Source organism: Sorghum bicolor, chromosome 1, assembly GCF_000003195.3.
Source record: "Sorghum bicolor cultivar BTx623 chromosome 1, Sorghum_bicolor_NCBIv3, whole genome shotgun sequence".
Taxonomy (NCBI): domain Eukaryota; kingdom Viridiplantae; phylum Streptophyta; class Magnoliopsida; order Poales; family Poaceae; genus Sorghum; species Sorghum bicolor.
In genome coordinates, this window is record NC_012870.2 from 51,531,275 (window position 1) to 51,557,537 (window position 26,263).

At 41.6% G+C, this 26,263-nt stretch overlaps 1 protein-coding gene across 1 annotated transcript in view; it reads left to right on the top strand.

Annotated features, from left to right (window-relative positions):
• The window catches only part of LOC8083572 (alpha-mannosidase), a 28,333-nt gene extending 4,298 nt beyond the window's left edge, over positions 1-24,035 (top strand). Inside the window, exons 3-29 of the mRNA XM_021450303.1 lie at positions 5,415-5,503; positions 5,591-5,765; positions 5,924-6,043; positions 6,151-6,237; positions 6,303-6,374; positions 6,462-6,575; positions 6,794-6,894; positions 6,981-7,074; positions 7,178-7,345; positions 7,437-7,520; positions 7,818-7,883; positions 7,953-8,009; positions 9,765-9,978; positions 10,461-10,597; positions 11,535-11,603; positions 11,709-11,768; positions 15,852-15,923; positions 16,038-16,085; positions 16,233-16,352; positions 20,303-20,368; positions 20,610-20,722; positions 22,704-22,788; positions 22,895-23,005; positions 23,077-23,172; positions 23,275-23,322; positions 23,407-23,475; positions 23,571-24,035. Of these exons, the coding sequence (XP_021305978.1) occupies positions 5,415-5,503; positions 5,591-5,765; positions 5,924-6,043; positions 6,151-6,237; positions 6,303-6,374; positions 6,462-6,575; positions 6,794-6,894; positions 6,981-7,074; positions 7,178-7,345; positions 7,437-7,520; positions 7,818-7,883; positions 7,953-8,009; positions 9,765-9,978; positions 10,461-10,597; positions 11,535-11,603; positions 11,709-11,768; positions 15,852-15,923; positions 16,038-16,085; positions 16,233-16,352; positions 20,303-20,368; positions 20,610-20,722; positions 22,704-22,788; positions 22,895-23,005; positions 23,077-23,172; positions 23,275-23,322; positions 23,407-23,475; positions 23,571-23,759 (2,724 nt within the window). The 3' untranslated portion in view covers positions 23,760-24,035. The remainder of the gene's footprint in view (positions 1-5,414; positions 5,504-5,590; positions 5,766-5,923; positions 6,044-6,150; positions 6,238-6,302; positions 6,375-6,461; positions 6,576-6,793; positions 6,895-6,980; positions 7,075-7,177; positions 7,346-7,436; positions 7,521-7,817; positions 7,884-7,952; positions 8,010-9,764; positions 9,979-10,460; positions 10,598-11,534; positions 11,604-11,708; positions 11,769-15,851; positions 15,924-16,037; positions 16,086-16,232; positions 16,353-20,302; positions 20,369-20,609; positions 20,723-22,703; positions 22,789-22,894; positions 23,006-23,076; positions 23,173-23,274; positions 23,323-23,406; positions 23,476-23,570) is intronic.

Here is a 26,263-nt window from a genome sequence, read left to right on the forward strand (position 1 = left end):
CGTAGCTGGAAGGGCTACACCCGTTTGGGCCCCAACCGACTGTAGGAACGCTATCATATCTGCCATCTGTTGCTGATGGGCAAGCTGGTCGGCCTCTCGCTGGCGCTCTTGAGCCTCCAACCGCTCAGCCATCCTTTGCTGCTCGGCCCTTGATGCTTCGAGCTCAGCCTACAACATTGGAAATCAAATGTTAGAGTAATGCAAAGGTAACAAAAGCAACGCGAAGTAGAACTATTGAAAAATGATGAACAACCTGGAGTGCGTCGACCCGGTGCTGTGCCGGCTCCGGCCGTGGGCGTACGGGTGGGCGGATGCTCACGCTCGTGGTCGATGCTCGGATCTGGGAGAGGGTGGGAGTAGTCGACCTGTCGATGACGCTGTTGCCAATCCAGTAGCGCCCATGCTTCTTGCCGCCTCCTATCCTCATGACAAGGTCTCCATCAATGTCATCGGTGGATGGATCGTAGTCCGGGCCATGGACCTGCCTTGCCGCCTGCGCATAGGCGGTGACCTTGTCGTAGACGCCCGCGTTGGTGTACGCCTCGGGCGGGTCGTCCACGCTGAAGGAGACGTCAGACGACGCCGGGCCCTTGTGGGACATGCCATACGCGGCGAACAAGGAGCAAGGCTGTCCCCCGTGTGCCGCCGACTGCGAGAAAGATAGCAACAGGGTTACAAATGAGGCATAATTGAATGAATTGAAACATTACCACGTACCCATGCTTGTGCGTATCCAGAGAGGCTGCGGTTCCCCTGATGGTGTGCTACACCAGGCATACGTCGACGCCTTTCCTGGGCCGCCCTGTGCGCCTCACGAAACACGGGGTCCAGCCACTTGTCCACCATCGCCTCCCAGGCGTCAGGACAGTTAGCGCACCACCAGGCCCTCATCTTCACATCAAGTATGTTACATATAAGAATATGAAACAATGCACTGATAAAAGGCTAAGGAATCAATATGAGAATCTACCTCTTCATCCATGTACTGCTCACGGGTCAAATCTATTTCCCTTGCCTCCGCCTTGGTCTTCCTCTGTCCAAGCCTCGTCGCATAGTAGTTGATGACGGTCTGGACGCGCACGTCGTAGTGCATCTCACTGACGCGCGTCCTTGCAGACGCGGCAACCACGGTGTCGGCATAGTCCTGGTCAATTCCATCCTCTAGTTTGAAGTGGCGCTGCATGGCATTATTGCAATGATAGACCAAAGATGCAATGTATTGAGACTTGTAGTGCGAGGAAGACTTACCCAGAACTCCTTGATAACCTTATTGGCCACATTGCCTTCTTGCGTGTCGGTGGCGGCCGCGTAGTGAGCAAACGTGTCCGATGTGACGCATCACATGTGGAGATGTTCAGGTTTCTGAGGGTCCGATGTGACGCCTTGCACGAAACTTTCTCAAAATTTTACCACAAGCTACACATGACATGTGATGACACCTCATAAAGTTTTGTGATTTTTTGAACTCGTTTGGATTTTCTATAATTTAAAACATATTCCGCACCGTCTCAAAAGTCAGGGTTCGCGAATGAAACGTGCGAGAGCTAGGGTGTCTTCGTGCACACGGCCTTGAATTAGCGTAAGTACCATGAATATCGATATTTCGTGCATAGAAACGCGTGATTTCATGCACTTGAAGTTCTTACCAATGTTTTTCAACAAACTCACTTAAACAAAAAAAAAGCAAGAAATATAGCAAAATGTGTACAAACTAATCCATACTTTGACATGTTGTCACACTAAGTGTAAGAAGGTCAGAGAAAAAGTTTGGTAGACAAAAACAAAAAAAAAGGAAGTTTGCCGAGAGCCCTTGCCCTAGCTCTCGGCAAATTCACCTCTTTGCCGAGAGCTGAGCCCTGGCTCTCGGCAAAGACAAAACGTTTGCCGAGAGTTTAACGTTGCTCTCGGCAGAAGGAACGGTGTTAACCCCGTCAAGCTCTTTGCCGAGAGCTCTAACCAGGCTCTCGGCAAAGAGTCCACTATGCCGAGCGTCTGCCTATGCCGAGAGTTGTGCTCTCGGCAAAGACCTGTTTGCCGAGAGTATTTGTTCACCGAGAGTGACTGTTGGCAAATTTCGTGTTTGCCGAGAGCCCGATAGGATGCTCTCGGCAAACTTTAAAGCTCTAGGCAAATCTACTGTTTCCCGTAGTGCCAGCTAGACCAATTGGAGCAAACAATCTGAACAAGAATTCTCTTGCCACTACACATGTTGTTAGGAGATGTTGTATTGACTCATCTTCTTGATCGCAAAGAGGACATTTATCTGGATGAGGGAGTCCCCTCTTAGCAAGCCTGTCTGCTGCCCAACATCTATTGTAGATCGCTAATTAGAGAATTTTTTTGTATTTTGTCGGGGCCAAAGACTTCCACAACCGGCACCAAGGTTCAAAGGTCACTGATCCATAGAAATAAGCTTCGTACACAGACTTGAAAGAAAAAACCCCAGAAGCATCAAATCTCCAGACATTACGATCATCTTGATCACTCAATGGAAACTCTCGAAGATAGTCCCATAGCTAGAGAAATTCCATTAAGCCATTTCTGGATAGGACACCCCGAATAGCCTGTAGGCATTTAAGGTTGTCAAGCGCCTCGGCCACTGTTATTTTCTTGCGAATACTAGAAGGTACACATGCAAAAAAACTGGTGGTGCCAAGTTCTCAATAGAGCAGCCGTGCAACCATCGATTAGTCTAAAAAAGTGTGTTGTTCCTGTTGCCCACTTCTGTGATAATCGCGATGGTGAAGAGCACTAAAGAATTCCGGTGAGACAGGAGTTCCAAATCAGTCAACGGATGATCAGCTCTAGACTTTTTAAACCACTGCCACCTCAATTGCGATGCCCAGGCCATGACCTCCAAGTTAGGAATTCCAAGTCCACCATGATCCAATGGTCTGGTTACCTTCATGCAGACAACTAGGCAACATCCCCCACTAGCTTGAGCTTGTCCTTTCCAAATAAGTCCCTTTCTGAACTTATGTATTGCCTTGATGAACCATTTGGGGACGTTTAGAGCAATCAGTAGATACACAGGTATGACAGAGAGGAGAAAGCGGACCATGGTGGCACACCCTACCCTATTCAAGAGTAGGGATGAAAACGGTACGGATATTTTCCGACCGTATTCGAGACCGAATTCGTTTAGAGGGGTTCAGATCTGTCCGTATCCGAGTCCGAATATTCAACATCCGATACCGTATCCATATTCGAATACTTAAATCGTATATTTATGATATCGACATCCAATCATATCTTATCCGACATGATTGACATTATCCGCATCCGAATCCGAATTCGACCAGAAATATGAAAACAAATATGATATCGATGATATCCATCCATATCCGATCCGTTTTCATCTCTATTCAAGAGTGACGCCTTCCAACTTGGGAGCTTATCTGCAATTTTTCCATCCCAAGGCAAAAGATCAGACTTCGGAAGTTTCTTGTTTGAAAGTGGCAGCCCCAAATACGTACATGGAAATTCGACTTCATCTTTGATAGGGGCCGTCCATCCTTTGAGTCATGGTAGTGTCTCTTATGAGATGAGGCCATGTTACAAAGCCCACAGACTTTGTGAAGACAAATTTCATGACTTCCATTTATTACGAATCCTCTCAAATGTCGGGAGATTGAAGGGGGCGGTGGCGGCCCTCCCCCTGGCCACGCACCTCCCTTGCCGTGTGCAGGGTGGCCCTTGGGCCAGTGAGGGCTCGGTCCTGGGCTTCTCCTGGCCTGTTTGGCCTGACATGGGGGATCCGGACCAGACGTGTGACACATAATGAGTACGTTGCGACTTAGCCACTAGAGACAAATGATGGCTTATTAGGGTCATATTTGCTACTCTAGGCAAACATTGCTGGATAGTTCATTCCTTTCCTCCATCCTTGTTGCAGTGTCGGTTGTGGACATCTTCGGAGTTGGAGCTTGGAGGTGATGTCTGCCAGATTTAGCACTGTGTGGCATGGATTTCAAGTCACTGCAGCTTTTACAGATCTGTGATGATTCATTGAACTCAATGAAATGACCTGATGATAAAGGTGGCGAGCATCAAGTGATGGCCATGCTGCGACCACTATTACCACCTCCACATGGTCATGTACATGCACGTGATGACAAGGTTTGCACAAGAAAAACGATGAGGGGACTACATGAACTAGAGTTTTGTTTGTGGGATAAGGCACTCGTCAAGATGAAGTTAATATAGTCGGTGAGTGGTTGCCATTGTCATCCATGAAGAAGAGGATACAGGTATAGTGATGTCCTTCTCTTTGCAGCAACTATGTTGTGTTCCTTGTCTATTTAGCATCAAAATATATCAAACATGGTTCAAACATTGTTCATTTTATCATTTAAGTCGAAGGAATACAGTATTTTAATCATACAGAATGTTTGAGTTATCATTTGAAGATTGCCTGTTAGAGCTTATACCCTTTTGTAATAGTAAATTAAAGATATTAATGACAAGGACCCTCTGAATCACTAACATCTACTGAGTACCAGCCAAAAATGTTACTATCATGTGGGTGCAACCAGCACCATGGAGCAATTGGAGGAGCAATGGGCGCCAAAAATAGAAGGAAACAGATGCATGCTGATCAGATGAAGGGCGCCAAGAATAGAAGAAAAGAGGAGCCGGACACCATGCATGCTGATAAGATGAATGGCTAGAAGGCAGGCGTTGATTAGGCTTGCGTCTAGAAGGAAAGAGGAGCTAGTCATGGCCTTAGATTCAGGATCATGGCCTTGGATTCAAGATCCTTAGCTCCAAGCTGTCTTGGCCGAGTGCCTATTTATCTCTGTAATCCGGATGTTCAAAGGCAAGCAAGAACAATATGACAACTTCTAATCTCTCTCTCCAGTACTCTCAAGCCTAGCCAGCAGAGGGGTAAAACCTTGCCCTAGAAGACGGATCTCGGCCATGAAAAGCATAGCCTAGGTCTAGTTATCCCATGGACACAATGTCCATGACAGTTACTCAAACTTCTTTTTGCTCAAACACTCAAGAGAGCTGAATATCTTTGTATTAAAGAGGAAAATGATCAAGGTACAAAGGCCAAACTCATGTCTAGTAGGCCATAATTCCATCCATATTTATATAATTATGATAACGAAAAGAAGCCAAAAATGGAAACAAATATGAATTAAAAGAAACAGGGACTATCGTGGTCAAAGGGTTCTATAACCTGATCAAAGGCCAAATGGCAAAACTGCTTGTGAGTCATACCGTTAGTGGACCAAAAAACAACTCCTGGAATGTGCACCTCAAATTCAGGGCTTCAAATGGATCTCTAAAAAGTCACAAAGTTCAGGCCAAATATTTCAGGCGTAGAAAAGGGGTTTTCTCTGTTTGATGCTTTTTAAGTAATGATGTGTCATATTAGCCTTGGACTCAGACTTTTTCTTAGCTTTCAGGCTTTCTTCCAAAGGTGGTGGGCAGAGAAAAACCCAAACATTCAGGCAATAGTCCGCAAGCTGGTTGATTCGGGTCAGCTAGATTTCATGTATGGAATGTGATTTTCCTTATTCTCTTTTGCTTTGTCTTCATACTGTTTTCCTTTCAAAAGTAACTGATGGATAACATGATTCAGAAACGGTGGATGGTGCATGCATGATGAAGCTGCTGTCCATTATATTGACATGATTGATCAGACCACGCTTGGTCACCGGATGATCAAGAAACAATTCAACAAGACTCCAAGAGCTGGCTGGCAAATTGATCCTTTTGGACATTCTGCAGTTCAAGCTTATTTGCTTGGAGCAGAGGTAACTAATTAATGTTATATTTGTATGGTGGATGCAAATGATATGCCTTAGTGATTTTCGAGGGTTTAATTCTCTCTATACATTTTTTTCTTGACAATCAACATGTTACTGTGCAAAGCATATAATATAGCATTTCCATAGTAATATTGCAATTGCAGCTCGGCTTCGATTCTTTGCATTTTGCAAGAATAGATTACCAAGACAGGGACAAGCGTAAATCTGATAAAGGCTTAGAGGTTATATGGCGTGGCTCAAGAACTTTTGGTTCATCCTCACAGGTTCTTATTGTTCTTTCCCTATATTTAGTTTTGCCTATTCCATATTAGCACAATGGATCAAATTTTGATTTTTGTGAAGGGAATTTAACTGTACGGTTAAATTTCAGATATTTACAAATGTATTTCCTGTCAATTATGGCCCTCCAAATGGCTTTGGCTTCGAAGTTTTGGATGAAAATATCTTGCCTGTCCAGGTATACGTACACAAGCATTTTGTTGCTCCTTGAACCTTACATATATCTGAGTTTCAAATTTCTAGGATGACATGCTGATGTTTGACTATAATGTGGAAGAACGAGTTAATGATTTTGTTGCTGCAGCCATAGCACAGGTAACTTCCAATATTGGTGCCACAGGCCTTAGTTCACTAGAGCAATTAATTAGCTTCGTTTCAAACTAAAAACTTGGATTTAACCAGGCAAATGTTACGCGTACAAACCACATAATGTGGACCATGGGAGATGATTTTAGTTATCAGTATGCAGAATCTTGGTTCCGGAATATGGACAAACTTATCTATCACGTGAACAAGGTATTGCTGATCTAGCAAGCATGACTTGAATCTCTCAAGTTTTGATACACATTTTTCATGTTCTGCCATCATTTTAATTTACCTTTCTGCAGTGATACTACTATGTACGACATTTTTCTGTAAGAGGCTGCCCAATCATATTAGTCATGTGTAATATGACATGGTTAATTCATACCATCAAACCAATAAATTAGAAAATAATGCCCAGAATGCTGCAGGATGGCCGAGTGCATGCGCTGTATTCTACTCCATCTATTTACACAGATGCAAAACATTTGTCAAATGAATCTTGGCCAGTAAAATATGATGATTATTTCCCGTGAGTCCTCGAATTCATTTAATTTAAACAGCATGAAAAATTTTATGCTAAAAAACATGATGCCCTTGCTCTACTGCAAATTGCAGCTATGCTGATTCAAAAAATTCATACTGGACTGGGTATTATACAAGCCGTCCAACTTTCAAACGATATGTTCGAGTGCAGAGTGGTTATTACCTGGTATGATATTCCCTCTACAGCTACATGATTCATATGATGTTTACACATTATATTATATATGGAGAAACTTGGAAAAAATTGGGAAACTGGTATTTGTTTACAGGCTGCACGTCAAATAGAATTTTTAGTGGGTAGGAGTTCTTTAGGACTGTTCACGACCAGCTTGGAAGACCCAATGGGAATTGCCCAGCATCATGATGCGGTCTCAGGTACAGCGAAACAACACACAACAGATGACTACTCGAAACGCCTTGCTCTTGGAGCATCTAAGGTACATGTTTTTCCCTTCAAAATACTCATGTTACAATTTTCTTCCATTTCCCTATGAAAGTATGATGCACTAGTATTTTTATATATTTCAGGTTGAGAAAGGTGTTAATATTGCTCTGACCTGTTTACTAAGTTCCAATGGAACATGTGTGCCTTCAGTACTAAAATTTAGTCAGGTAAGAAACAAGAAATTATATAATTACTTTGTGGTGTAATTTCCTCGAAATGTAGTCTTGTTGTAGTAGTGCAAGCCTAGTTCACTTGATCCATTTATATTCTTGCCCATGGGTATTAAAATATTCTTACCAAAATGAGAAAAGGGGACCATCATTGTTTTGGCAATGTTTGAGCATAGAAACGTTACTGTTTTATACTCTCTATATTAACTTGATATAGACTTTTAAATGGTCCTTATGGTTCTTAAACAGATTTATTTATCTGACCATACTGTTTCTCTTATTGACAATTTCAAGTGCCCACTTCTCAATATAAGCTACTGCCCTTCAACTGAGGAGACAGTTTCAGCGGCAAAGAATTTAGTAAGTATTATCTATTAAACTATGTTTATACAAATTAAATTTTTTATATACTAACATGATCCTTTGCAGGTTGTAGTTGTTTACAATCCTCTTGGAATGGAACGTAGTGACTTCATACGGGTTCCTGTAAGTGTCTAGCAACTTTACAAAACGCAACACCCCATGACAACTTCACTCAGTATAACAACCTTGATATGAACAAGGTGAGATTGGTGGCTCGTGGCTTCATCTAGCAGGCCAGTGTCAACTTTGAATAAGTGTTCATAGTGGTCATCCACATGGAGTCTATACATCTGCTAGGCTGCTACTAATTTTGGTTGCCTAGTAGGGCTGACCTGTCCACCACATCAATATGAAGTCCATGTTCCTCATTGGGGACCTGTAGGAGGAGGTGTATCGCCAGGGTTTATCATTGATGAAGATGAAGGAGGGATGTTGTATGCACAAGGCACTTTGCAGCCTGTTTCAAGCATGCCATGCCTAGAACATGAAGCTCAATTACAAGATCAAAAACCTCAGCTTCAACTAAAGAGAACATGAGAGCACAAAGTATTGGCATAAAAATGACAATTCAGTCCTCCTCGCTGTTGTATACATCGACGATCTTATCATCACTGGCCCATTGGATAAAGGAGTGGAGAAGTTCAATGCCGAGATGAGGGCACCATTTTACTTGAGTGACATTGGCTTGGATTGCTTCTAACAGAGCATTGAGGTGTGCCAAGGTGACGACAGCATAACATTGTACCAGAGATGCTACCCTGAGCACATCTTGGAACTGGTAGGCATGGCGAGCCACAACCTGGCTCACAAACCAATGGAGAAGAGGCTCAAGTTTTGCTTGGAGTGCAAGGTTAAGGAGGTTGATGCGACAAACTGCCAGCAGATCATCAGGAGCCTCCACTATGTCGTCCATACATGGCAGGACCTAGCATTCACCATCCGGTTTGCAAGCTGTTTCATGGAAAACCCCACATAGGAACACCTGCAGGCGGTGAAGCACATTTTGTACTACATCTCCAGGTCCTTCCATCTCGGTCTGCGCTATGGTTGGTGGACCGGAGTGACATGACTAATCAGCTACTACGACTGTGATTTGGCTGGCCACATCGACACGAGGACGAGCACCAGTGCCATCCTATTCTTCCTTGATGACTGCTTGATGAGTCAACTTACCATTCAAGTAGTGTGTGGTGGCTCTGTCTTCATGTGAAGCATATAGTATGTTGCAGCTACCGCATTGCAGCTCAAGCAATCTTCATGTCCTGAGGTTGTGGATTTCAAGGTGTACATCAAGTCTGCCATGGCACTTGCAAGGAATCTAGCCTTCCTTTATAGAAGAAAGCTCATTGATCAACATTCTCACCTTATTACGGACTGCGTGGAAGAAGGAAGCACTAGTGCCAGCTACAACATCAGTAGTGACCAATTTTGTTGGCATACTAACCAACTCACTGCGTGATTCAAGTTCCAAGAATCGTGTGCAAAGATTGAAATGGTTAAGATTAGTCCCAACCAATGACATAGGGATTACATGGAGAATTGATAGATGTGTAGTCCCTGTGTTCACCATCCTCACTAGGATTAGTAGTTGTTGCTTTCATATAGGTCACTCCTTTTCTCTTTTAATTGATATAGGTACGAGTGCAACAACAATAGAGTAGTTGATGTAGTAATTGTAGAGTATGGGCACCTTGCCTGCTTAATAACTTAGAAATTCTAGTATGTATGTGTTTCCTACCTCATCCATTGCCAACAAAAAGAACATCTTAGATTATGGCTCTATTACACACCAAATTTGCATCCATACTGGTAGAAATTTGGTGGAGTCCTGTCCCTCTTTTAGTCCTACTGTTACATGATTTCTTTTAACATTTTCAGGTCAATGATGAAAATCTTGTTGTAAAAAGCTCTGATGGCACTATCGTTGATTCACAACTAGTTGAGGTTGATAATGTGACAAGAAATTTAAGGAAAGTTTATGTAAAAGCTTATCTTGGAATCACGACAACCAAACCACCAATGTATTGGTTAGTTTTTCAAGCTTCTGTGCCGCCAATGGGATGGAATTCTTACTACATTTCGAGATCCATAGGTATATGTAAATAATTATCTCATCTAAAATCTAATTGAACAGCAACATGATTGTATTCCTAGTTAATTGTCATTTCCATGTTTAAATATTGATCCATAAATAGGTGAGCAGCATTATTTTTTTTTGGGGGGGGGGGGGAGGGTTTGCTAAATTGCGTAGGAGGATATCACATAACAAAAGAAAACAATAAGCCAGCTTGCCTGGTCATATGTCCTCACTATTTTCTTTATGATATGAAGAAATGGCATACAGCATGTTTCAAAGTTACTTCACTAGTGAATATTAAACATAAATGGGATATATCAAAACCCTGTTGTATGGCAATTATTTTGACCAACGTTTGCTTTAGTCACATGCAAATACAGTATGGTTAGGAATAATAGTAATATTCATTGTTAGGCCATTCCAAAATACCCTATTAATTTATTCGTTTCATCGAGTTTCTTATGTTTAAATTGACAGTTTTCCTAAAATCTATGTAGGATACAACAGCACTGGCTATGTTGCAACCATGGTTTCTCCAAGGAATGACATGGTTGAAGTTGGACCAGGATCTCTAAAACTTTCCTTTTCATCAGCATCTGGACAACTGAAGAGAATATTCAATTCTGTCTCAGGAGTGAGTCTTTTACAAATGAGTTGATCTACAAAATTTTATTCTTTTGTTAAAATGAGTTGATAGAAATGTATTTCACACAATTAAATTGAAAATTGTCAAAAATACATATCTGTAACATAGGATTGGACAAACCACCTTTTCAACTTATACATGCTTCTATTTGACCTATCATATGATGATCTGCAATATCTTAGAATTGATTATGCATTCGAAGTAGTTTTTTTTTGAAAACGCATGAGAGCTGCATTCCGTAAGTATCATAATAAATGGTTTTGTCAGCGGTTATGCATTCCTAGTAGTTGACACAACACTTGGCTTAATGTATAGTATGATGTTTATTATGATACTTATACTCCGATCCTTTTGCTCATGATTTATATACTAGTGTGTCATGATAGCTGCATTTTCTAAGTATCATAATAAATGGTTTTGTCAGTGGTTATACATTCCTAGTAGTTGACACAACACTTGGCTTAATGTACAGTATGATGTTTATTATAATACTTATACTCCGATCCTTTTGCTCACGATTTATATACTAGTGTGTCATCCACAAAGGATGACGTAAGTGCATGCAAGTATGATACTGATCTCTCAGTTTCACAATATGAGTAATGCACATGTAGGTACTCAATTTGTATATAATTTCCCATCTTGTCATTACCATGTTGTTAACATTCTGTTTAACATAATATTACATCTTGAAAAAATAGATGTATATAACAATGTTTCCATGAAGAAGATATGCATACCTACAGTTTTTCATGTCAAGTATATGATTGCTCTCACGAAATAATTTTGGACATTAGATCACCATGGTTAGAGATCACCACGTGTCTAAAGTGTTGCTATTTTTTGGAGCGCTAACCTACCATGTATGTTGACTAATACAGCGTAATACTGATGTATCCAAATTTGTGTACGTAAATGGCTTCAGGTGGATCTGCCAATTCAACAAAACTTTTTTTGGTATAGTTCAAACGAAGGTGACATCGTGGATTCACAGGTTTGACTAAGGAACTTAGATTTTTCTCAGTTAGATAAAATCTGGCCAGTAAATATTTGATGGTTGTGATGTGTATATATATGTTTATTTAATGGTTTGTACTAGGAATCTGGAGCGTATATATTTAGACCCAATGGTACTACACCAATTGCTGTATCATCATCGGTAATACCCTGCAGCTTGTCTTTATTTATTTCTGATTCATAATTCCATTGTCTCTTACTTTTGATTTTATTTTATATTTTGTAATAGTAATGTTTGTATTAAAGGTAACTTCATTTGTTAGTATTTCCCCATAATAATATTGCACAAACTAGAGTTGTTGTACGTGCTTTCCTATGTCTTCTCTCTTGTTGGCCTATGTAGGCCCTATGACCCATTTTAGCCTATACTTGTATATACTGGAACCTTACACTTAATGGATGGGTGTCAAGTCATTCTTCCTGACATTGTAACAAAGCTAGTTGCTCCCAGCCTCCCTGCAGCCAACACCCCTCCACTGATGGATGTAGGCGACTGACCTCATCCAGCAGCGTCGACCTTCCTTCCGTGCCCCTCCCCTCTTCTCCCTCTGCAGCTTGCTCCTCCTGGTGAGTAGGGGCCCCACTCCTCTGCATTGTCGATTGAGGTGGCGCTCTGGTGCGGCTCTCCTTTGCGCTCTAGTGCGTCTTGAGGATCACAGTACGCGAAGGAAATGCGGGATCACTTGAAAGCTCGCTACCAACAAAGCATCTCAGCTGTCTGCCATTCAATTTGTCAGAATCTTCACTATCTTCAGCAGTAGCAGGACATGTCGTCTGACTACGTCTGCCAGCTGCAGAAGTCCATGAATAGACTCAAGTAGGTGAGCCGAGCTTGGAACCAGCGGTTCACCAAATACATCTGCATCATTGGCTTCACTGGGTCCAAGTCCAATGCCTCTCTCTTTGTGTACAAAAATGGCGACCGCGTCACCTACTTGCTCCTCTACGTCGATGACATCATCCTCATGGCATTGCTTCCTGAGTTGCTCCGGCACATCATAGCATGCCTCCACTCATAGCTTGCCATGATGGATCTCGGCAACCTCCACCATTTCTTCGAGATTGCTCTAATATGGGACCACTCCAGCCTATTCCTTAACAAGTGCCTGCATGCTATCAATCTCCTCTAGCGGGCTTGCAGGTTAGAGTGCCACCCCACTGCCATGCTAGCTGATGCACAGACCATGCTGTGCCTCGGTCACCGACCCCTTCGACTACCAGAACCTCGTCGTCCGACTTTGCCATGCATGACTGTCTGCACCACATTTAGCACTGACCAACTGCATCTTGCACTATTTGAAGGGCACACTCTTCGCTGGCTTTCACCTGGGCACCGGCCACGTTGACAAGATCATTGCCTACACCGATGTTGACCGAGTAGGCTGCTCGTACACCCACTGCTCCACCTCTGACTTTTGTGTCTTACTTGGTGACAATCTGATGTCTTGGTACTCCAAATACTAGACCATGGTCTCCCGCTCTAGTGTTGTGGCTGAATACCGTAGTGGTGTACTATGACAATGTTAGCACCATCTACATGACTGCTAATTCAATCCACCACCGTCGCACCAAGCGTATCAAGATCGACATCAACTTCATTCGTGAGAAGGTGGCCCTAGGATAGGTTCCCATCCTCAACGTTCCTTGGGCACACCAATTCACAGACATCACGACCAAGGATCTCCCTCTATAGTTGTGCACTGACTTTTGGTCCTGCATATGCCTTATGCATCCTTGATCCTCCTACCTCTATGACTGTCGGTAGGTATTAGGAAAGGATCCATTAGGATGACTTGTATTAAGAAAGGATCCATTAGGATGACTTGTATGAAGAAAGGATCCATCGGGATCACTTGTATTAGGAAAGGATCCATATATTAGAATAGGACCCATTAGAAACAATCATACCCTAGCTTCGTTGTGTTGTAGTACCTTCCTTATACCACTTGACTATGACTATATATATGACAAGCACCCCCCACATTGGGTGTGGTGTGATTCCCATGCCTTTCTACACTTCTAATTAGGAAGCTGTCAACATTCCTGTTTGGCAAGATGACATGTAAGGTGAACTACATGCTTTACGACATACTGGTACTTGAGAGGTTGTTCCATTGCCTGATGTTGTCCCCATCACATGCAAGTGAGTGTACAAGGTTAAACCCAAAGTTGATGGCTCTATTGAGAGGTATAAAGCTTTTCTAGTTGCTCGGGGTTTCAGACAATCCTATGGTCATGATTATGTGGATACTTTTGCTCTTGTTGCTCACATGATCATAGTCCGACCTCTAATTGTTGTTGCTGCCATTCATTCTTTAACTACTCTCAAATGGATGTTAAGAATGCTTTTTTGCATGGTGATCTGAAAGAGGACATTTGTTTGCACCCACCGCCAGGAGTTGAGGTTCCACCTAGCTATATTTGCCCAACCTCGGCGTGCTCTTTATGACCTCATGCAAGCACCCCAAGCTCGGTTTCTGTTTATTCACAACTTTTCACATGGTCGCACCTTTGTTAAAGAGCGCCGCTGTGAACAATTAATGATGTCTGATTTGGGATCCTTAAGCTATCTTCTAGGCATGGAGATTGCCTCCATTGTTTATGGCTATTATTTCTCAATTAAAGATTCAAAGTATATTCAAGAACTTATTGCTCATTCTGGTCTCACCAACACCCAGACTGCCGCAACCACTATATGGAGCTTAATCTTCACTCGAGGCCCATGGATGGTCTTCCTCTTGTGGATCCGACATGGTACCATCTTGTTTGTAGTCTTGTCTATCTCACTGGTACCAGACTAGGAATTGCCTATGCAGTTCATACTCAGTCAACTTTTCATGCACCCACTACAGTTCACTATGCACTATTTGAGGGGGACAATCTCATGATAACTCTTTTATGCTACATCTAGTCAGCCGATGCTTCATGCTTATTCTGATGCTACATGGGCCTCATCTTTGCATTATTGGACATGGTATCTTTCATGATGGCTCGCCCATTGCATGGAAGTCTAACCAGCAATTTGCAGTTTCTCGATCTAGTGCAGAAGCTGAACTAAGAGCTCTTGCTACAACAACAGAAATTATTTGGCTCCGCTGGCTGCTTGCTGATTTTGGGGTTACTTGTGCTGAACAACCTATTCTCCGCTGTTACAACACTAGTGCTATTCAAATTGCCAACAATCTTGTCAAGCATGAGCTCACTAAGCACATTGACGTTGATGCCTCCTTTATATGCTCCCATTGCCAACCATCTGCTATTGATCTTTAGTACACAACTTCTAAACTTCAGAGATTTCTTCACCAAGGCCCAAACTCGAGCTCAGCATCAATCTCATATACTCAGACTAAATGTGTCTGACTTAGATTATTCTTTTTTTTCTCGAAAACGCAGGAGAGTTGTGCTTCATTATATTAAGAAGAGAGTAAAGGGAAAGAGCCCAAACAACGCTACAACACACACACACACACACACACACACACACACACACTCCCCCTGACTTAGATTATTCTCAACCACCTTTAGTTTGAAGGGGGTTGTTAAGAAGTATAGTTATATGTGCTTTTCTTTGTCTTCTCTCTTTCTGGCCCATGTAGGCCTTATGGCTCATTTTGGCCCATACTTGTATATACTATAACCCTAGAATCATTGGATGAGTGTGAGGTCATTCTTCCTAACAGTTGGTGTAATATTTTTTATTGCATTCTAACACCAAAGGACTTGAAAATATATCGACTAAAATGGCATAGTGTTCTTTTTCAAATCCTTTTCAACTGTTTCTATGAAATTATGGCATCTATGTGGAATTCATCACTTGAATTATTAGGTATATTCTCCTCTATTATCATTATTTAATACAGTTGATTCCTCACGGTCTGGCAGATGTAGTTTGTCTATCTCATATCAGAATGGTAAATTCTAGTTTTTGAACAAAAGTTCCTTTGAAATTTGTTGTTAGACTCTTGACTTGAATATTTCATTTCATGCATTCTATAAATGTTAAATATAAAAGAGGGCATAGGTTAACATAGTGTAATATTCTGGTTATATTCACGGAAATAGTTGTATCTCTCGAATAGCTTTTATAGATCAAAGAGAGCAGCCCACAAGTTCTTCTGTGTCATGGCTGTTTTAAAAATAACTATGGATTGTCCATTATCTAGTAATTAAGAACTTCATGTGCAGTTTTTCTTTCAGTGGGTCGATCATTTTCATTTCCTTTTAGGTGCTGCTCAGCGTTATCCATGGACCTCTGGTTCATGAAGTTCATCAACAATTCGGCCCTTGGATTTATCAGGTAAGATTTAAATTTATTCCACTTGAGGACCCATGACAGTTAAATTTAATAAATATTACATGATTAGTGGAGCCTAAAATATGAGCATTTCACTGATCTCTCTTCATTAAATAGATTACTCGACTCTACAAGAACAAGGAGCATGCTGAAGTTGAATACACGGTTAGTGACTACTTTCAACTTTGGAAAAATATGTTTCCATAGGATTTATGTTTATGAAGAATATGCTATTCCTGCTATGCTAGCATGTACAAGGAAAAATATTATACAAAACTGAACTAATGATTTTTGTTCCAAAATTTGCAAAAGATTGGGCCAATCCCTATTGATGATGATGTTGGGAAGGAGATCATCACCCGGTTGACAACAGACATGGTCACAAATAGTACATTTTATACGGACTCTAATGGAAGAGATTTTCTCAAAAGGGTAACAATCAATCTAGGTTTCCTTTGGATATTTGATATGATTGATTTGTTGGAGTATGGTTACTTCTTTCAATATGAGACATGTGTATAATATATTGTAAGGTACTCCCTCCATCCCAAAAAAAGTGTCGTTTTAGAACTTCAGACATCTTATTTGACCATTCGTCTTATTCAAAATTTTGATATAAATATTATATATTTTGTTAAGGCTTATTTTATCATTAGAGATACTTTGCTCATGATTAATTTATTTTGTAATTTATATAAAATTTTTGAATAAGATGAACGGTCAAACACGATGTCTCAAAGTCAAAAACATCACTTTTTTGGGACGGAGGGAGTAAGTTTTAGTGGAAGTATCATGGATATTAAATAAGCTAACATGACATAATATAGATGAAGAGAAAGATGATAAAAGTTTTATGGGATGAAATGAGTTTCATAGAGATGAAACTTATCTATATTGTTTCTACCCCATGGAAGTCTTGTAAATTAAGACATGAAATTCCCACTGAGATTGGCCTAATAGATCACTACTATAAATCTAGCACTCATTGTCTGTTTGAAATGCAACATCACTGCCAGAAATGGGTCCGGCAGAGGACAATGATTAGTGATCCGATTCTCCTCCCAAAAGCGATAGTATCATATCACTATCGGTTCAAAGGATAGACCCTGCAGTAACAGAATAAGTGATCATTGTCGAGTCTGCCTTACCTGACATTGATATACTTGGTTCACTACTGTTTCAGTGGCTTCAAACGGCAGTGACCATGATTTTCCTATTTTCTATGTAATTTATTATTACATTTAAATAGAGCTTTCTGTCTAAAAGATTTACATTCAATATTACTGATGCCATCATATTTCTGACAAGATTTGATAATGAATAGATCATAATTACAAAACCATATATACATACCTAATAGATAAAGATGAAGTAATTATTACAAACCAAAGTCTTATTATTACAAAAGAATTGGAGTACACCCACTACTACCACTAATCGTTATTATGTGCCATGACATCTTCTGTATAGTGAACATCCCCAATTCTATAACCGAGCATGTCATTTAAGTACATCAATGCATGAATTAAGCACTCTTTTGCTTCACGAACGTATGCTCTATGAAAGATTAAATAAATTGGAGACATTGCAAATGGGCTAGAATGCAAAGCAAAATGCATATGACCTTGCAATCTAAGCGATGTGGGCCTTGAACCTACATAGTATGCTCCACTGCTTGACTTAGAAAAGCATGGAAGGTACACTAAACATACATCGAATCATGATACGAAATCTGTAAGTGGTGTCAACAAATGGAATATGTGAACCATGAATACAAACATAATAAATATAAACATCGTGAGCACCACTTTCACTATACCATGTCATTCTGGTTGTGTTAAGCAATCCCTTCACTAGTGGGTACCACATTGCCTCATATAAAACTTGTAGCCAAACAAATGGGAAGAAAGTCATATTGTATCCATTGTCTGCAAGTGCCTTCATACATGCTTTCACAACATTTTTCTCGCTAGTTCTTTGATAGGGTGCGCTATAGAAGTGTGTACAATGTCTCTAGGGTTAGCGCCTATAGCACAAATAATAAAATTGATATGACAATGATACGACCCTCCATCATGGAAATTGGTTGCCACATTATTAATTCACTGGACTCCAAGGAACCATAATGCATCTTCGAGCCATCAGATTAGCTTAATTTTCTACAGTAAATTTCAACAGGATGGTAACATGTAACTAAGTCTAAAAAACATAAATTGAATTGAATATAAGATTCCTTACTACGAGTATAATCTAAAATTGTGCCCGTTCCAAAGTTGGTCGAAACAACATAGATCAAGGTGCCTCGGGTCGAGGTGGAGGTACTTGCATAACTGTTGTATGCCCAAGTTGAAGCTTAGAGTTTTATTGCACTTAATTTGCAAAGAATCACTGTCATTAAAAAGAAATATTGGAAATATCATATGAATTACAAAAAAAATATCTTCAGGAAACCTTAGACAAAAACATATCCATATATCTCCATTCTTGATGGTAAACTAAAGTATTGTAATTCTTCAACAAACCAAAGCATTATTCATCAGTATGCAAGAAGGATGTCCTGTTTAAACAGATAAGATAAAATAGTAGTCTTGTTTCGATAGATTAACAGTGTAGTTTGGGTGGCTCATTGTGGGTTGAAGGAGAGGATGTGGATGGTGGCGTTGGCACCCCTCGGGTAGGCCACAGGCTGGATGGGCGATAGTGCAACCCGGGAAAGAGGGGACGAGAATGGAGGTGGGCTCTCCTTGGGGCCACATGGTATGGGACTGGTGGGGGTGCAACTTATTAGGTCGAAGGGGATGGGGGCAGGTGCTCCTCAGGGCAGCGGTTCACGGGCCACATGGGACTGGGATGGGCACTCCACGAGGCGACAGTTCTTAGGCTACAGGGGATAGGCTGGGGGCAATCCTTCCAGGTCGAAGCCAATGAAGATGGGGTGGTAGCGCTCCTCAGGCAGGAGGCAACATGGATTGGGATGGGCCGGGGTGGTAGAGAATGGCAGTGGCGCAACTACATGTTGGAGATTAGATGTTGGTTCATGGTAGAAAATGTCTAGTGAGGAATAAATATTTTCAGTATATAGGGTAGGGGCTTCACTGCTGGGGTGAATAGAAAACCCAACAATGTGAAACAGGCATCACTACCGGTTCAAATGGAAATTTGCTGTGATGCTTGAGCATCACTGCCGAGTCATTCTTTGACACGACAGTGTTGAGCAGGCATGATTGTCAGTTCTTCCATGACCAGGCAGTGGTCTTGCATGATATACATATTTGTTTTAATTTTTGCACCATTGGATGCACCAACCCATGCTACACTCATGAGTAGTTATTCGTTGGATCCAACTACATCCACCACAACCTTATAATAAATAGGTTATGCCAGCTTTAGTGGAGCATAATATGGAGAGTGGAATGGACATTCTTACATTCTTCATCCTAATGATCCCTAGCAAGGAGCCCTGCATCCCTAGTGTAGGAGCAACTGCATTTTGAAGGTGTTAGAAGAAAGTTTGTAAAGACAAGACTGCTCCAGTAGCATTGCTTCTAGCACGACCTGCCTTCTGCATGGCTTCATCTTTATGAACTCATGCACCATTTTGAGTACGAATGGAAGGTGTATGTGGATGGTTTGCTCCCACGGAGAGTACATAATGAGAATACAAATGGTGAAATAAATGAGCGGTAACATAAAGGATCGGCGAGGGACTATAAGTGGCAGGGGATCTCATCTGTCCATGGGGTCCTGAACTTTTATGTCCAGATGCATGTTTTACATCCAGTAGTAATGGTGGTAAGTGGATCTGATGGTGTAGAAGCAAGCAAGAGATATGTACAGAAGCAAGAGATGTGTATCATGACATCAAAATAGAAGAGAGTATACAAGAGGGACTAAGTTCCGGAAAACACACACCCAAAACTCACACTTAGCCCACCGCACTACAAATAGAGAAAAGCTAAAAACAAAATGTCATATTCAAGAATCAGTTGACAGGTTCGAGCTATTACCCCCCAGCAAACGACCTAACCAGCAGCTCCTGGAGTGCTTTTTCTCTAGTGGAGCACCATAATTAAGATGGATTTATTTATAATAGCCTGCAGTGCAGCAATAACACTCAGGCTTGTGCCATTAAAGAAACAATCATTCACATCTTTCCATATATCCCAAAGCCACTAGAATGAGATGTCTCCCATTATTACATTTCCTTTTACCATGTTCCTTGATGGTCCATCCCTCGGTCCCATTAGTGTAATTCCGTGGGGGTGGGCTTTACCCCATGGGTCAACTTTGTTTCAAAACTGTGAGCCTTTCTAAATTGAGTATGCTAGTTTGCATATATAGTCTCCTTTTACATACACATTTGGATTGAATTTCATTTGCAGGTTAGGAACTATAGGGAAGATTGGGATCTTGAAGTGACAGAACCAGTTGCAGGAAATTACTACCCGGTAATCACAATATTCACATTTTTCTAAGTGAACCATATTCGGGTTGTTAGACATGATGATGGAATTTCAGTTCATAGCATGCTATCTATATGATTTTTTCCATGTATAGATGTATTTTTGTATCATGCAACAATGTATCCAAAATGAAAATGGGATGATCAGAAATATTAAGGTAGTAGAATTCTACTTTTATTACTGGATTATGACTTTATAGCATATTTCTTGCACATCAACTTTTCAGGTCAATCTAGGCACGTATGTAGCTGATGGAAAATATGAGCTATCTGTACTTGTGGACCGCGCTGTTGGAGCATCAAGTATTCAGGATGGTCAGCTAGAGATTATGCTACACAGGTACTAGCTGAGCCACCTGAGTCAGTTCTAGGTTTATTGGTCTTCTAAAAGAAATGGCTCCATGATCCTATACAAAAAATCTGGATAGTTCTTATAGGATCAATCTTGGTCCTAATCTAGACCCCTACTAGATCTTATAAAAGTTAAACACCAGGCATGGTTTTAGAGAGATTCTAAGAATGGATCTAGTCCAAGAGAGAGAAGAAAGAGGAGAAGGAACTAAGTATTTTTGTTGAAAATAATTCTATTTTTTATTCCTCAACTCCAATACCATCTAAAGCTAGCAGTCCAACAATTAGTGACAATGACCATTGGGCTCATGTTTTGTTGTTTTGGAGTGAAATGACAGTGTATATCCTCCAAGTTCTTAGATTTGTTTTTGCCAACATGGCTAGCATTGTATTATCTTTTTGCTATATTTCCATGGCTAGCCACTTTGCTTTTCCATGGAATAAAGAAAGGACAATAGAAAGAGTGATGACAATGTTTAGAATGTAGGAATTGTACACGAATTTCACAGGATGAGTTCATTATTGCAGGAAAAGCCTGCACATTAGTTGAAAGCCACAAAAACAGGTTGAGGGTCAAAATTGAGCAATACTGCTACATAAACTTTTTTGGAGGCAGGCATAATGAATTAACTAAGGCGGGCATTAGAACAGCCTCGGTCCAAAGGGCAAGCTAAATCAATCTTTCCTGAGGCAGTTTAAATGCCTGTCTCAGTAAATCAAATAAAAACAAAATAAGAAAACCCGTGGACAAGGCTAGCGAGCCCATCCATGGGCCACCTCCGCTGGATCCGGGCTCCGCGCCACCAAATCCGGCCTTCCAATGCTAGAGTTGACGCAAGGTGGAGGAGCACCGCCGCCTAGGGAGCTAATGTCAGAGCAGGAGCACCGCCTGGCCCGCCTTGCCCACGCCTGCACCAGCGGAACCGGGCTCCTCCTCGCCCACGCCAGCTAGATTCAGGATTTGGGAGCGGCCTGAGAGAGAGGGAGGCAAAGGAGGAAGGGGTGCAGCATCACAGAGACGGGAGGGGCACCATCATCGGCTACCGTGCTCAGGAAGGGAGGGAGAGAGTGCTGGTGTGGAGGGTGAGCCCAAGGGAGAAATGCGTGGTCGAGGGAGCCCTAACTCTGCTATTTATATACACCTATTAGGTGATGTGGTTATTGGCTTTGGCTGGGCCTCAGCCACATAGGGGCGAGCTTTTTTAAGAGGCACGCCTCCGAAAATGGAGGCATTTTCTGAGGCCGTAAATAGATTTTAGGAACGCCTTTGTAAATTAATTTTGTGAGGCGGTTAATTGTGACCACGTCATTTAATTAAAATGAACGCCTCCATTAATCACCAGACATTAACCAAGGCGGTAAGATTTTGTAAACACCTTGGTTAATAAAAGGGCACCGCCTCGTAAAATCATTTGTGTAGTAGTGCATTATTGGTAGATGATGCATTGTATTTAGAAAGGGGTGATGGTAAACATTTTTTAGCAGATGATGTGTAGACACTAGAGAAGTAGAAGAGTTGAACTGTCTAAATAGACTATTAGTAATTATTTCCTATAATTGCATCTTAAGCCTGGCCTCATCTCTTGGTTTTTTTCTTGGAGCCATTCTCCAAGTATAGGACTTGGTGTTAGCTCTTACCTGGAACCAAGTTTTTTAACACATTATAAATATCCAAAATCAACCCTATAACAATATAATTGCATTTTGTTTCTATCTTAATATGATGTTGTTATATGTTTTGTAGATGAAGGCCATAAGTTAAGGTTTAGAAAGGGCTAATGAAAGGTTTACGATCCTTTGTGTCAAATGGACCAAGAAATTTTGAAACTGCTTTATTTTGGAGCATAACTGTGTTACAAACATATTGGTTGCGACCTCTTGAATTCAATCTTAAATTTGTGTATTATGTTTTACATATCTTTTGCACATTTTGAAACTCTCTAATCATGAATGTTGTCAATATATATCAGGCGTATACTGAGAGATGATGGCAAAGGTCTTAATGAGCCACTTGGTGAAGTTGTTTGCATGGATGGAAGTTGCAAGGGGCTCACAGTATAAATTTAGTGATGATATTGATGTTGCTTTTGTATTTTCCACTAACACCAAACTATTTATTTGACAATTCTTACTGAAACTATCTGATTTCAAAAAATGACAGGTGAGGGGAACATACTATGTCAAAGTTGACAAGCTAGGGCATGGAGCTTACTGGCGAAGAACATATGGCCAACAAGTCTATTCACCCTATCTTATTGCTTTTACACATGAGGTATATGGCTTTTACTATGTCTATATGATGCTTTTATGTTGTTCCACAGGTAATCATTCTTGTTATCACAGGATGAGACAAGATGGAAATCCTATAATGTTGCCAAAGAAAGCACGATGGATGAGAATTACAGTCTTCCTGATAATGTTGCAATTATTACCTTGCAGGTATCATAATGCTCTTCATTCACACTTAACTCATAGAGTAGATTTTGCCATACATCATATTAATGACATAAAAACATTAATAGAGAGAATTGAACTTTTCAGAATCTAGATGATGGCACCACATTACTCCGCTTGGCCCATCTCTTTCAGGTGCCTTAGTATTTTATAAAATAGTGTTTTCTTTTTATTTCTACTATGTAATGAGTACATAATTAATCTTTATCGAGCCTCCAGGCTACAGAGGACCCTGAGTATTCAGTGATAGCAAAAGTGGAATTAAAAAAGGTGTTTGGAAAGAGAACCGTAAGTAAAATTATTGTTGCAGTTCATTCCTTTGGATGCATATTTCTTGTGCAAAATAATTATATAGTAGTACTATACGCTGTTCCAATATACAGATCAAGGAATTAGCTGAGACTAACCTTTCTGCCAATCAAAAGAAGTCAGAGATGAAAAAACTCAACTGGAGAATAATCGAGAACAATAAAAGTGATCCCATTCCACTGAAAGGTGGTCCAGTTGACAGTCAAGCTCTTGTCATTGAACTCGGACCCATGGAGATACGCACATTCTTGCTGAAATTCTAGATTGCACATACTTAAGTAACTGCCTAATTTATAAAGGGAAAAAAGAGACATCATTGTACAAAAGGATGAATATGTATCCTTTGAGGCCTTGTTCGTTTGATGTGGATAGTGATGGATTGACTAGGATGGAACAAAATTGTTAGTTTTCTAGAAACAGGTGGGGTGTGAGTGTGTGTGTGTGTCAGAGTTTGTGTGTGTGTTGTAGCGTTGTTTGGGCTCTTGCTCTTTACTCTCTTCTTAATATAATGAAGCGGAGCTCTCCTGCGTTTTCGAGAAAAAAAATTGTTAGTTTTCTTTATCTGATATATGTATCTTGTCCATGCCAATAGCTAAACGATCTTATGTGATAGGTTTCCAACAAGTTATATAAAATTGTCCAATAAAATTGTCATCCCCACCGATCAACCACACCTCCAATGTCTCGGCCCTCTAGGGGATCCAGATCCAACTGACCTTATCAATGCAGAAACCAACAGGATTTCCTTTAGAGCCGAAAATTTTTCTTTAGATCTGTGGAAAGACACCTTTCGCTCTTGGCCCAGCCCTACTGTAGGGTGGAAAGACTGGTTCTTGAGAGTCAGCAACTCGAATGAAGTCCAGTGGGGTGAAAGGAAACTAGCCCAATGCATCAGGCTATCTATTGCCAATATGCACAAGAATGAGTCACTGTTGATAGCTGCGTCTTATTTTTGGTCAGATACCCTTAATGCTTTCGTCTTTGGCCACGGCCCTGTTTCTCCCACTCTTGCCGATGTAGCTATGCTCACTGGTCTAGACGTCTCTTCTGCCGATAGCACCCACTTCTTTGATACCGCCCCTAGTGCCAAAGTGGAGACTCGCGCTATCGGCGGTTGGTCGGGGTACATTCAGAAGTACCGTGGGAAGGGGCCTGTCACCATAAAGGAACAAACCACCTTTCTGAACATGTGGCTGGACAAGTTCGTATTCTGTGGTCGATCGGCAGGACCGACTTCTGTCTATCTATCGGCAGCAGAGAGACTGGCTAACGGTGGCCAATTTCCTCTTGGCCGATACTTGCTTGGCGCTGCTTACCATCTTCTCCATCAGGTAGCTCAGAAACTCCTGCTTGGTCAGTCTATCGGCAACTTGGGAGGTCCCTGGTGGTTTATTAACATGTGGCTTAATCTGCACTTGCATAAGCGCCTTGACTTCAACTTGTTCACACAGCATTTCCCAAGAGATATAGCCGAAAATCACGTGTTGGGCGAAGAGGAATCGGCAACACGTGCCCCCCTGAACTTTGGCGAAGCTGCCATAGTTCTACCTGGTTCAGGGAGTAATCCGGATCAGATTGGCCAGTTTTTCCAGACTCTGTATGAGGGTTTAGCCAGAGATGAACGACCATGGTTGGCTTATGATGACCCAGACAGCATGCTCCCTCTAACCTTCAATCCATTCGATGAAGCCCTTGATAGGGATAATGAGGTGATGATGGCAATTGTGACTCCCAGAGCCATACCAGTGAATTTCTTTGGTAGCACAAAAACCTCTCCCCAAACCTATGAATTTTACAATCCATCGGCCTTAGCCCGTCTGCTAGCTTTCGGCCAGTTGCCGATTGCACTTCCTTATGCCAATGTGATAAAACCCAGGGAGCCCATCGCCAACTTTCTCGAGTGGATCCGAGTAGCCCATCTACCACCAAATGCCGATACAGATGCAGACTTGTCAGAGTGGGTTCCGGCCGCCTTCATTACCCAGGCGTACAAACTGTGGTGGGCAGAATGGAAGGAGCATCTGTTCTGCAAATCAGCCTCCTCGTATCGCGGCATGATTGATCCTGAGTACCAAGTTCCCGATGACACTGTAAGTATTCCAAACCGATATTCCATTTTTTTTATCGGTAACTCACCTTCGTATCCCCTTTGCAGGTCGACGACATCCCTCCATCGGTCAGCAGAAGTGGTAAGCCGATTGACCTGTTTCCATCAGGTCCAATTTCCTCAATCGGCCGTAACGCTCCCACTCTGGCTGCCATCGTGCACCGGGGTGTGCGCCTCAAGAAAGTTACCACCAAGAGGACTCAAACATCATCAACGGTAGCCGCTTCCACTTTGGCACAAGCTTTCAAGGCAATTTGTCAACCCATTTTTATTTATACCGATCATTCTTATATCGACTGCATTTATACTCATAAACTTTTCTTGTCATTGCAGCAAACCAGTGCATCGGCAAAAGCCACACGCCAAGGTGCCGATGCCCCCCAGTCCAACCAGCCAAAGAGGAAGGGCGCCAAGAGTACTAGGGCCGAAACGAAACGCCAGAAAGTGGCAACTCCCCCTCCTCCTCCGGTATCTCCAATTCCGGTGGAGTCTTCCCCTTCTTCTCCAGACGTCCAGACACAGCAAGCACCATCTCCCCAACTAATGCAGGAAGCACCACAGATGGAAGAACCCCAGCAGGAAGAACCTCAAACAGAAGGTACATCAGCTGATGTGGGTGAACAAACAACTGGTCCGGTGGGTCCAATTATATCATCGGCG